This window comes from Corvus kubaryi, unplaced genomic scaffold, assembly GCF_017639235.1.
Source record: "Corvus kubaryi isolate FWS band 111438036 unplaced genomic scaffold, C.kubaryi_AGA036_p1.0 138, whole genome shotgun sequence".
In the NCBI taxonomy this organism is placed as follows: Eukaryota; Metazoa; Chordata; class Aves; order Passeriformes; family Corvidae; genus Corvus; species Corvus kubaryi.
In genome coordinates this window covers 6078128-6091499 of record NW_024580672.1, presented here as the reverse complement: position 1 = coordinate 6091499, position 13372 = coordinate 6078128, and the positions used below count along the sequence as shown (strand labels likewise).

At 37.4% G+C, this 13372-nt stretch overlaps 2 protein-coding genes across 13 annotated transcripts in view; one reads left to right on the top strand and one right to left on the bottom strand.

Moving 5' to 3' along the window:
* MAPK8 (mitogen-activated protein kinase 8) overlaps positions 1-13372 on the bottom strand; it is a 183927-nt gene that overhangs the window by 101688 nt on the left and 68867 nt on the right. The gene's annotated exons all lie outside the window — the stretch shown is intronic.
* FRMPD2 (FERM and PDZ domain containing 2) overlaps positions 1-13372 on the top strand; it is a 71414-nt gene that overhangs the window by 47734 nt on the left and 10308 nt on the right. For 3 of the 10 annotated variants that reach the window (XM_042018827.1, XM_042018826.1, XM_042018831.1), the window contains exons 30-39: positions 1430-1709; positions 2602-2760; positions 3403-3577; positions 4650-4860; positions 6023-6060; positions 8558-8644; positions 9064-9128; positions 10536-10697; positions 11185-11353; positions 12634-12710. In XM_042018827.1, coding sequence (XP_041874761.1) covers positions 1430-1709; positions 2602-2760; positions 3403-3577; positions 4650-4860; positions 6023-6060; positions 8558-8644; positions 9064-9128; positions 10536-10697; positions 11185-11353; positions 12634-12710 — 1423 coding nt within the window. Of the gene's footprint in view, positions 1-1429; positions 1710-2601; positions 2761-3402; positions 3578-4649; positions 4861-6022; positions 6061-8557; positions 8645-9063; positions 9129-10535; positions 10698-11184; positions 11354-12633; positions 12711-13372 lie in introns of those variants that run through there. The other 7 variants (XM_042018828.1, XM_042018832.1, XM_042018829.1 and 4 more) reach the window with 7 other exon arrangements.

Below are 13372 nucleotides of genomic sequence, written 5' to 3'. Positions count from 1 at the left end.
ACTTCTGAGAGTAAAACCAGCCGAAATATGTCTGCAGCAAACATATTTGCCAAGAGATAATACAGATTCAACAAAACTATGTTTATTGTGGGAAGATATCAATTCCAAGAAAAGTTTTGGATTCTTCCCAAGGAGGAAGTTCTGAAATAAATGTTTTTGTTTGATACACTTTCAGTATCATTTAGTATAAGCTTTTGTGTTTTTAAAAAGCAGCCAGAGAAGTTTAAGATGGCATGCATTTTAAACAGTATTTTAAACATAATCTCAATTTAAATCTTTCCAGCTAAAACCATAAAAAATCCCCAGAAGGAAATAGGCATTAATAAAGGTCTTCCTTTTGATTAATGAAGAAATTTCTTCTGATTGCTCAAAACATTTCATGCAAATGTATAAATTTTCTGATATGAATTTTATGGAGATCTGTGATTTCATATAGGATGTGCAATTTGTTTCCATTTTAGTTGTCTATATTTGCTTAGGAGATGATGGACAGTTCACTTCTATCAAAGAGCAAAAGATCCTGGCTGACTTAGATATGAACATGCCATTTTAAGTGTTTTTAAGATGAATGCGGTTTAGCAGTATTTCAATAAGGATTGATATGAACAAAACATACTTTAAAAAAAAAAAAAAAAGTGTTTCCAGCATTTTTACAAGCTTTAATGGTAAATTTTTGGGAGACAATGCCACAGTTGGTTCATTAAGGGCAACAGCCAAAACTACTAAACGCAGCATGTATGATTACAGTTTGGATTTGAACATCAGAAGTGCTGAATACTTCGTCTGCAATATAGTGAAATAGATTCAATAATAATTTAAATTCAATTAATTTAGTAAGTCCATTAATGTCTTTCGGACAACTCATATGCTTCAAGGCAAGCTTACAAAAAGGAGTAAGGACTTCTACTTTTCATGAAGAAACAGGAACCACTTTATATTTCATGTTTGTGGTCTGTGCCCAGTTACGAAGGAAAGACCTGTAGAAGCCAGAAGTGTGGCTGGCATTCCTTTTTCAAGACAAATGCTAATATAAAAAATGTAGTGGTATTTTAATGTGAATACCACTTACCAGAAAAGTTAATTAATTTGTTTATGGAAGATCAAATAATTAATGGTCTGGGCATTGTCCAGTTATTGTTTTTGAGAACCAACCAAAGTACTAACTAATGCCTTAAAAAATTAAAAGAGTGCAAGATTTTGCAAAGATAAATAATGAAAGCTTTTTAATCTTTCAAGTAGCTTTGCAAAATATTGATTATGGGGTTTTTTTATATACTACCATTGGAGGATTCAGACAGCAATTCAATATCATAACTAGTAAATCAGTTAAAATGAAAATAAGGTAATATATAAGCAGTAGACTTTTCAGTGGCCATCTAATAAAGCATATGGAGGAAAACCCCAGCACTGCAATCTTTTTCTCTTCCAGCCGCGTATTTAATAAGAGTCATGATGACCTATCAAACACAAAATGTATGCCTGAAACTCTCTCTCTAACCCCTATTGATGAAGAGTATCTCACTGTCAGCTCAATGTCACGAGGAGGAAGCTCCGAGACAGTCTCTGCAACCACTGCAACCCCACAACCACGTGTTTGTGGTCCCTCATCATCACCCCTGCTTGCTAGAGAGACACATGACAGTGACAACGAATGGGAGGACTTGGAGGAACCAGAGGAAGAGAAGGAAGAAAATGAACACTGCACTCAGGTATGTGATAGGCACCAAATTACTAACAGGTAGAATACAAGGGAAAAGAAACAATTTTAAGAATGTTACATTCTTAAACACTCATTTAAACTAATTTTCTATGCTATTTCCACATGACTTTTTTTTTTTTTAACTTTCCTGAATATCCACAAGCTTCAAATAAAGCAGACCTTCCACTATGCCCAGCTCTCCAGAATTCTTAACCATTTTCCTTAAGGATATTTATTTTTTCTTGACATCTTACTATTTCTCTAACTTTCCAAAATTCTGCAGTATTATTTTCAGTGTACGAAGGCCTAAAAGCTCTCTAGTAGCTTCTAAAATTAATTGGAGTCAGCTACTTGGGTTTTTTCTGCCATGTTTCAAGCCCATGCAGAAAATCACTTTGTTACAGTGATATTGCTGTAATGTCCTGATAAGAAACTATGAGCCTTGTGCTAATTACTATTCAAATATAAGGCTCAGTCCTGCCAAATGCTGAACATCTTGCATTCCTACTGACACTAATGAGCTCTGAATTCCTACTAATTAGAGAGCACCATGGACAAAATTTGGCTCCAGGCACTTTCTTGAGTGGGACAGCAATTGCAGTAACAACAGTAATCTTTGCACCCTGCTATTGCAATGCTTTTCAGCTCAGAGGACTCCAAGCCTTTCTTTACACATTCCAAATGACCAAACCCCATGTCCTGGTGGCATTCTCTGCCTTATTAGGCCCTATTAATCAATCCACATGAACCTTCAGGATTCTGGGATATGGCAGAACACCTTTTGCATACCCTTGTTGTACCTTCTGAGGATCTGATTCCTTCCTGCATATAAAAATAATGGAAGATGTTAATGAAGGAACAGAAAAGCCTACATCAGACATACCTTCTGCTTGTTTTAACAGGAAATGGAGATCTTTGTGACTTTGACAAAATCAGAGAACAATGGTTATGGATTCTCTGTAGTTCTTAACAAAATGGACACCTGCCTGTACGTTGATGAAATCTTGAATGATCCTGCCCTTTCTGATGGAAGATTGAGAAGGGGAGACAGAATCATTATGGTACAGTAATTATTGAAGTTTATACAGAGGAGAAAATATTTGCAGATCAATGTCATTTAGTTTTGGCATTCTTCATTTGGTAGCATCCAGTTTATGACCTTTTTAGGTATGTAAATAAATCATACAATGAATCTTATTCTGCTGACCTCAGTTGGATAAATTTCAGACTGAATAGATTGTATGAGGAGGCAAATAACATGAATCTAGGAGCAATGCAAGAGAAGTGAGACATTAAATGCCTTCTCAATTAAATTACATAAACTGAATTAATGTAATAAGGTAATAGGTGCACACAAAGGATGCAGGAATTATGTCCTTTGTAATGTAAGAATGAAACTTTTTTTCAGCCATGTTTGTGTTCAGTATTGCTTAAGACTCTCTTCCTTGTTTTTTTTGCAACAAGACCTTGAGTTTCAAGGGGAAAAAAAGCTATTTTTATTAAAGCTCTGCATTCAGAAAAATAAAAGTTCAAAAAAGAAATATTACTGCAATCTTAACTATTGAATTTACTGACATTAAATACCACAGCAAAGCAATAAAAAGGAAGTAAAAACTAAGTTCATATGCAAAATTCAGAGTGGAGGGAGAAGTAAATGATGGTCAATGAGATCTGTGACATGATTTTACTGGTTTGTCATTTAGGTGAATGGAATTGATGTCACATCTTTACCATGCAATGAAGTTCTGACTTTACTGCAAAGCTCTCCTCCAGATCTGCACCTTGTGGTTGGTCGTGCTGACAGTGACCCACGTCCCTCAAGTAGGCCAGATGAGATTCCTGAAATTACTCTCACAAAGGGTGCCGATGGACAGCTAGGTGTGTAGTAAATGCTGTACTTGCTGTACATGGACAGGAATGACAGCATTAAGGAATCATAAGCAACTGTGGTCTTGGATCAGCATGATCCAAACTGACCTTGACACCTTTATGCTCTTCGTGATCACCCATGACCAAGGAATGAGAGCTTTGTTTCGGGCAACACCTAAGAGGGAAGACTAATATCTCTTACTAGACTAATGAAGATAGTTGGAAAATTGATTTTTGCATTATCACCCTATTAACTGAATTTCTGGCAGATTTCCAGTCTCATATTTTTATGTTGCTGATATACTGAGTTTTGGGTAGTTGGATAATAATGTCTACTACCTGCAGAGACACATAAATATGTATTTGGAGGGAAAGACAAAAACTGAAGAAAAGGTAAAGTTTAAGAAGGATGACCCACAGGTTGAGACTACAGTTTGCTATTCAAAAAATCTCCACTTGAATCCTTGATTCACCACAGACACAAGGCTTTATCTACATTGTCCAATACAAATGATAAAAGAAATCCCTACAATCTGAGTTCTTGGTATTTCTGCAGCATGTTGTGAGTACTGCACAAAGATAGAACTGTAGGCTCAGGAAACAGTATGGCTATATTTGCTCATGTACAACATCCTGTTTACAGGTAGGAACTAGTTTGTTCAGAGATTCTTTGAATGTCATTTGCATTGTGTAGGCACCTCCTCAGCTGTCATAGGCCTCCATTCCTGAACGCTGTAAGGTGTTTAAATGTTCTGGTAATGAGGGAGTTGCTGCTATGCAGCTCAGTGTCCTATTGCAATGACTATTGAACATCAGGTGAAATAAAGCACTACACAATCACTGAAACATAGAGATGGACACCACTATTTAAGTTTTTCCATACTTTTTTTAACATCTAATGGCATTTCACTCAGTCCAGCTTGTACACCCATCTTACTGGGGCAAGACTGTTATTTATAATGTCAGTGATTTGTTCAGCCTGTATTTCAATGATTCACATCTATTCCGCTAGACTTTATGTCACTGACAGTTAAATTCAAAACATGCTGCCACAAAAGATGCTTTCTCTGCATTATTCTAGGCTTGAAGCTGACAGGAGGAGCTGGAAGCAAGTTACAAGGTATTTATGTGCTAGAGATAGTGCCTGGCTCTCCTGCCAGTGTGGAAGGCAGCTTACAGCCACAAGATCAGATTGTTTACCTCTGTGGACTGTGGACTGAGGGCATTAGCCTGGATGATGCAGTGAGAGTGTGTGAAGCTGCCACCCAGAATGTTCAAATCAAAGCCACAAGGTAAATCTGAGCATATTTGATCCTAATGCTGAAGCAGGTTTCTAAATTTTACATCAACAAGTCAGACGGCACAAAACAGAAAAATGCTTTATCTCAAAGGTCTTGAAACCTGATAAATAACATTCATAAGGTATCTTATCTCCTTGTAATTTCAACTAACGCAGCAAGCACAAGTAGATTCATACAACACAAATGACAACTCTTCAAATTTCATCATCCAAAAACCAATGTAAAGCCTTTAACTGTGAGGCTGAGCACCATTTTCCTATGTGTTGCTCTCTAGGGAAAATCTTTGAATTTCCGGCACTAGTGTCAACTTTCTCCTTACAATCTCAGATTCACAACTACAAGCAAGAAACTACCTCTGATGGGAAATTCTGAGTTAATTCCAACAGCTAAACATTTTAGAAAGGTACTGAAAATGCAGCATTTAATCTGCAGCATGAATAGAAAATCTTTCCAGGCCTGAATAATAATCAGCTGTAAAGAATTTTGCTCATCAGTTCATGGCTGCACTCTAGATTAACTGTGTTCCACAGTCTGGTATCACACCAGCACAGGTCCTGGAATGATGCAGAAATAGCTTCCAAAGATCTCAGAGGAATGGTAAAATATTAACCCAAAGCATGTGAATAACTAAGTTACATAACCAGAGCGTGTGGCGGAATGGCTGTCACAGCTGTCTTAACATAGTTCAAACTTTTATCATTGTTTTATTAACTTGTGCTTATCTAACAGAAGAAGAAACTGCTGCCTCATTATACATCTTGCTGTACAAGTTAGTAGGCAGCACCTTCTGATTGTCAGAATTGACAAACTAAGGAGACAAACAGAAAGAGGGTAAAGGAACTTACAAAAGAGCATTCCCACTTTATACAGTGGGTAACCAAAGCTGAATTCAAGATGTACCAGAAAGCAGTTCTGTATTGGGCCAGGTGATTTAACATGCCTATTTTTTTCCCCAATACATTTCAACAAAATGTTTCACTGTAGTCAAATATTTTCATATACTGATATAAATTCTCCTTAGGAAAGCACCACTAACAAAATCATAGAAGCCCAACTACTATTTAGACAATTGACTTTCTAAAAATAATTTTCATATGTGCTTTACAAAGCATGCAGCTCTTAATGGCTCACATTTCACTTTTTCTGCCCCCAGAAATGGCAATCCAGTGGTTCCTATAGAGCAGGAAAATAGTAAGTAAGGCTAATATTTTTGAGTTTTAGTTCAAAACTTGCTTCTGATTTTGAAAATAAGCATAGATTCATTGATTTAAAAGTTATTAACAGATTGTAACTTGGCATTCAGTATTTCTGTTATGGCCATTTTAAGGGTCTGAAGAAAATTTGGTAGCTGTTTAAGGACAGAAATAAAACGTATAGTTCTCTGTAAAAAAATAATTTATTACATATTTAGTTTCTATTTTTTAAATTTGTTATTAAGTAGGAATTCTTTGTGGTTATATTTCAACATCTGTTTTGACTGAAACTATTCTCTGAGGAGTCTTCCAGCACTTCTTGAGCCACTATTTAATATCAGCCACTACTTCATCACCTAGACAACTTTTTTAAACTGTTATCAATAAACTATATAAAATCAGAAGCAGGCAGCACCAATATCTCTTAGTTAATATAAATATCTGTGTCAAGCGAGATATTTGATACTCTAACTGATACAAAACTTCAGTAATCATGTGCACTACAAAGACTTGACCAGATTTGCTCTAGCAGTGGAAGGAGTCTCAGCAAGCACAGGTTGCACCTGCACCCTCAGGAGGAAGGAGAGGTATCGCATCTAGGCCAGCACATATAAAAGGTGTTAGTTATGCAAGTAGTACTTTCCAATGCACATTTGGCCGCATTGTCAGCCCTAACCCCAGTTTCATTTACCTAAATGGATATGTCAATGGGTTTTTCTAAATCATGCAAAGATGACCTACAAAAGTAACCCTGGACCACAATTGTTCACATGCCTACACTCATCCGAATACTGGCATATGGTTACCTGAAGAACTTATTCCACATCAAGTTAGTTACAGATTTCCTACTTTACCACACATAGCCATGTGTTTGTTTCTATAAACTGAAGGAATTTTCTTACAAGATAAGGATAAAGTTATGTGTACTCTCAGTTAACACAATAGAACTAAAGCACGGCAAATGTATATCCCAGTAGAATCTTGCTCACACAGTCTTGTGTGAGCTTTGCAGATTCCAAGATTTCTCAAGACATCTTCAGATAGATAACCAGGCCTGATCCACCTCTGATACAGAGTTATGAACTCTACACTGGCACAGTTACCTGCCTCTCCTATAAAAGAAGATGTGTAAGATCCTGCACATGGGTCAGAGCAATCTCAAGCACAAACACAGGCTGGGCAGAGAATGGATTGAGAGCAGCCCTGAGAAGGACTTTAGGGTGTTGGTTGATGATAAGCTCAACATGACTGAGCAATGTGCAATCACAGCCCAGAAATCACATCCTTGGATGCACCAAAAGCAGTGTGGCCAGCAGGCTGAGGGAGGGGATTCTGCCCCACTACTCTGTGAGACCCACCTGGAGTGCTGCATCCAGCTCTGGGGTCCCCAGTATAACCAGCACGTGGACCTGTGGAAGCAATTTAAAGAGGAGGCCATAAAGATGCCCAGAGGGCTGAAGCACCTCTCCTATGAAGACAGTCTGGGAGTGTTGGAGCTGTTCAGCCTGGACAAGAGAAGAGAAGACTCCAAGGAGACCTTAAAGCAATTTCCAGTACCTAAAGGGGTACTGGAGAGGGACTTTTGACAAAGGCATGTAGCGATAGGACAAGGGGGAATGGCATCAAACTGAAAGAGGGCAGGTTTAGATTAGATAGTAGGGAGAAATTCTTTACTGTGAAGGTGGTGGGACACTGGAACAAGTTTCCCAGAGAAGTTGTGGACACCTCATCCCTGAAAATCTTCAGGTCCCGGCTGGATGGGGCTCTGAGCAACCTGGTCTAGTGAAAGGTGTCCTTGCTCATGGCAGAGGGTGGGAACCAGATGATCTTTAAGGTCCTTTCCAACCCAAACCATTCTATGATTCTATGATTCTTCCCCATTACAGGTACTTTTAAAAACCTATAGTAATTTTGTATTTGGTGTTCCATTTGCTTTAATCACAGATAGATTTATAGATAAATTTGTAATAATTTGTTATTAAGAAAGCAAGCCTTCATTTTTATAGGCTCTCTTAGTTACAAGAACACATACCAAAATTGCAATTACAACAGGTAGCTTTTTTTAAAGTACAGGACATTCATTATTTTCTGTAATTCACACATTAAGAGTACTTCGTGGAAGACAGCTACGATCACCAAAATATGATAAAGCAAAAGCACAAAACTGGGGGGGGCTGGGTAGAGGTGGGAGTGTCCCTTCATCTGCCTGATCATTGCCACATGTCTAGAATGACTCAGTCTGATCTCTGATTGTTGTTACAATTTTTGAAATAGCAATGGCTGAGATGCAATATCTCTGCAATTCATGACTGAAATGTTTATATCTCTATGCAAATTGGCAAACTTAATCATGCAGTGGTCTCACACTGTTTCATATAGTATCGATATTGGATATTGATGCTTTGTTTAATAATATAAGCACAGAGATTACATTCCATGTGTACATGAAGTTTAGCAGGAGGCCTGTCAGAACAAACATATGTGTGTATTTTTAGGGCCACCAGCTGAAACAGAGAAAGCCAATATTTCTTTGTCAAATGAAAACCTGAACTCCCAGGAACAGCATCTGCTGCATCAACATGGTAAGGAATTTTGCATTTTTCAATTAGGAATTGTAAAATTTTGTGCCTTCTCTTTGAAAGGAAATAAGTCTATAGGTGATAAGGGCATTGCCTGGGAAAGATTAACTCTTCATAAAAAAACCTGCCTCCCTCAGAGTTTCAGAGAACATTTATAGATTACTGTTGTCCATCTGGTGTCTCTTATGCTGCAGCACACAGTTTTTAAAGCTTGTTTTGGAACCTGCTCACAGAGAGGTAAAAAGTCACAGTGCAGCTCACATTTTAGGAGTTTTAGGCCACATAAATCCATAGGATTTATTTTTTATTTCACATATAAAATATAAAATGTTTTATTATGTCCCTGAATAAGATTTTGAGTGTTAGACTATAGAATATTGTACCAGGACAACTATCTAAAAATTGTTGTTGCTTTTTCTCAGAGAAACATTTGGAGGAAATAAACTGTGATGCTCAGCAGAACACCCCCAATTCTCCAGAATGTAAAGTAAGTGACACTCTGAGGTGTGAGGTGGTTCATCAAGTGAAGTGAGCTATATGGAGTGAGATTTTTTCAGTAACAGTATTTAATGTATTTTTTTCCTCTCTTTGAAAATGTGAATATAATGCATTTGGAGAGTATCCTGTAAGGGTTGAATTGCTTCAGCATTCACAGAGTAGAATGCACTGAGCACTTCCTGGGGACAGACTCTTCTGTTAATACTTTTCAATGCTTAGAAAGAAAATAGCACAGGAGAAAGACACAGAATGTCACAGCATGGGATTCTGGGGAAAATATGTGCAATTGTGAAACATTTTCCACAACAGTCTTTGAAAACTGAGATTAATATGTTTCATTCTGCAATTTTCAGATGGACATTTGAAAAGAGAGTAAAATTACCCCAAATCTTTGGAGTATTATGTAGCACTGACATAGACCAATATGTTTTTAATTTGGCAAGAGTAATACATTTTAAAAATTATTTATTATTAAATTATGAATTCCTAAATACACAGGAATTGTTCTCAGGAGAAAAAAGTTATTTCCATGCTCAGCATACAGTGCTTGAAAATTCTTACAAGTGCAAACATCACTTCTGTTGGTGAAAACACATGGAAAGGTTAATTGAAATTATCCAAATTAGGACTGATATTTCATGTGGATAGATTAACTAGTTTTCTCTTGATTGTGGATTGCAAAAATAAAGCTGTCTCTTGTTAAAATTAGACCTCCAACCTGGCAAAAAAAATTGGAACAACTTTCTCACTTTTGATTATGTCATCACTATTAGTGCTTCTTCTGCATGATTTAATCCATGATAGTTTATCTGTTCAACTTGCAAAAATAATTTCCAAGGCTGATATTTGTGGCATTGGAACTAGTCATGCTGCAAGTCATAAGCATTTCTAGCTTGCTGCTATTTCTGACATAGTACTTGACCCTAAAAAAGCAGCTGATTTTCAAAGCAAATGAAGTACCAAAGCAAAAGAAGTGGGAATGTTGGGATTACAAGATTTAAATTATAGAAAAATAAGAGAATGAACTACGTACGGCATTACTGTCATGCTGGAGATAATAATGCCTTATTTGTCAATTAAGGTGATTCATTTGAAACATTATAAAAGGATTACAGAAGTACACCTTTCTTTGCTTTTAAGGTGTTATTTTCCCCAGCAGCAATTACTAAAAAGAGTATGAAAATAAGTATGTACTATTTTCATCCTGATACATACATGCAGCTGTTATGTTGATCCCTGGAAGCTCCATAGATCTATTCAAGAGTAGGATATATCCCATAATCTCCATCAGACAGTGAGGACTGTGAAGCATAATGGGAATCTTTGGTAATAAAAATGCAAACAAAATACAGCCCTGAATAAACTCCACTTTAGACTGCATCCTTGTCTATTGTAGGATTTCATTATTAAGATTGAACTGGAAAAAGCAGAAAATGGAAGCCTAGGATTTGCACTGGTAGGTGGAAAAAATGGCAGGGCTATCTTAATAAAAGCCATCAGCCCGGACAGCAGTGCAGATCTAGATGGGAGACTTCAAGTTGGTGACATCCTGCTTAAGGTAATGTTTGTTCTTCATTGCTTTGGCCTACATTTTCTCTAGTTACTCTATAATGAGCATCTGTTCAATATAAAGGTGGTGCAGATTTGACATCTGATGCTGCTTTGCACAGTAACATGTAGAAGGTGGTGTCCCTTGGCTCCTGGTGGTCAGAGGGTTGTCCTGTTTGTTACCTCAAATTATTTTGTTTCTCCCTCCACCAGTTTCAAAATTGTTTGATTTTCTGGTTTTCATTTACTTCCATCTCTCCTTCATCTTCTCTCTGAAGAATGGGGGAATGCCCACTTACTATCTCAGACTATACTTTTGTGGTCCTGCTGGCAATCATGGTATAAAGACATAGAGATGCAGGATCAAGCAAGTTAGGAAATTGAGGACACGTGAAGTTCAAAGAAGTTATATAAAGATTGCTCAGTCCTAGGACATGTGATTAGAAAAAGGCTTTGTGTTACAGGAATCTGGAAATACACATCATTGTATTTTTCAGGTGAATGAGACTTTTGTGTCTGGTCTGCCACGCCAAACAGTTACAGATTTACTGCGCAAGGCTCAAGGCACTGTTCAACTCACTGTCTGCCGAAGTGTGGCTTTGCATTGGGCTTATTCAGGCAACCAGAGCAACAGAGCTGCCACCCCCAACACAAAAGCAGAGCCTGGTAAGCAGCTACATCCCCTCACCATATGACAGAAGTGGGATTATGCGTTGCCTGAATTCAACTTTGGTATTAGTCAAGTCAGTTTTAGAGTTAGTCCTGTTTCATAGCTGTAGGTGCAAACACATTCTTCACCCTGACTTGCAGCTCTGGCTAAACTCCTCCAGACATAGGACCGCAGGGAAGGCATGCCCAAGTGTGATTTTTAAGTCTAGGAACAGTCTAGGAACAAAACTGTAAGACCCTCAAAGATGCTTTAACTCAGCTTAAGTTTTTAAGTCAAGAATGTTGGTCTGATTTTACCCCATTTTATACAACTCACTGATGGAATCACAGCCCATTTTTGACTCAGTTGCTAAAATACTTCTCCCACAAACTTCACATCCCATCACTCCTACTTATCTCCTGGAAGCACTACACCTCCTGTTCTGTCTGGCAGACAGATCCTCTCTCTTCTGTGCTTGTTCATGTTCAAATCCAGAAGCCTCTGCTCCCAGGTCTATTGTTATTCATTTGAGAGCACACCCATCTTGCATAGGGTAGCACTTAGAGAGATGACTAATACTATGGAAGAACTTTGTGCTCTATGCTCTGCTCTCCTAAGTACTTAAAAATTAAATAATAATAAAAGATGGGAGTGGAAGCAAGGATATAATATTACCAATGGATTATGGAGTTATAGTCCTCAGTTTTCTATTTCTTTGAATACTGAAACATTTCCTAAAATGTGGAGAAACTTAAGTGGGAAGGGTATAGAATTCCTCCTTCTGGCCTGCTGGTTACAAATTGGATGCTTTGTTTCAAGTATTCTTAGCCAAGAAGACACAGCCATTGCCATTTTCTTCTTACATGACATGGGTGAATTACATAGTTCCTGGGAATTTTAAACTTTTCCTGCAAAATACAATGGTATTATAGAAGTACTGGCAGCAAAGTTAATCTACGGTACTTGCCCCTTACCTTAGCACTGTGAAAGAATGAGCTAGGTTAGGGAGGGAAGATTTAAATTGTTTCAGGTTTTTTTATAGCTTCTGTTGATACAGGGCTTTATTTCAGTGTATCTTTGGGCAGTCTGAATTATGCTGGCTTCTTCAGTGGTGACATATGGCATTTGTCCTGTACTAACCCTCCGAGAGCATTCACGAAAGGGAGATTCTATGCCAATTTAAGACACTGTATCTCAGTGCCTCATCTGAGGTCAAAGTCCTTTGGTGTAAGCAGCAGAGAAGAAATGGACCTGTATTTTCATGCATTTGATTTTGGTTTTGTTCTCTGGTATTCAGCAAGTGGTGAGGAAAGCCTGCAAGCTCAGCCTGTTTACAGTTTCAAGGAAGAAGGCTACGACCAAATGTGCAACAAGGTAAAATCAGAGAAGTTTTCAGATGTTATCAGGCAATGTACTCGTATGTTTGTTTACAACATGGGTTTGCTGCAATGTGGGCAAGAACCACACCTTCTTAATGAAAAAAAGTTTAATGTAAGGGAAGTGTGCTGCAATGACTGGAGCTGCTGACATTTGAGTGAGTCAGGATTCCACTGAGATAAGAGTATATGATAAGTATAATACATATGCTAAAAGAGTGGAGGGAAGAAAGGTTACATATGCATATGCATTGTTCAGAGTCTTTATAATACTGAAATGAATAATTTATTAATTTTACCATTCTTTCAGTATTTCTGAACCATATACATTAAAAGATTTCTATTCAACTGTCTCCACTAATATTCATAATTCAAATGCATCTAAATTTCTTCAAACATGGTTATGTTTTTGAATCCTAGTAAGTTCTGCAAGACATTCCACATTAAATTTCACAGCATCTATTATTTCTAAGTTTAAAATGGTAAAACGCCTCAGAAAATGTGAGAAATTTAGGTCTTCTTATCCTCCAGAAAACGCATAAAAAATCCAAACCCCGATTCAAGTAATATAATCGAACTAGAAAAAGAAAAATTGTTAGAATCCTTGACATGAATAAGCTGAGAAAACCTTGAAGAGGAATTTGTTTGTAGAAGTTTAAG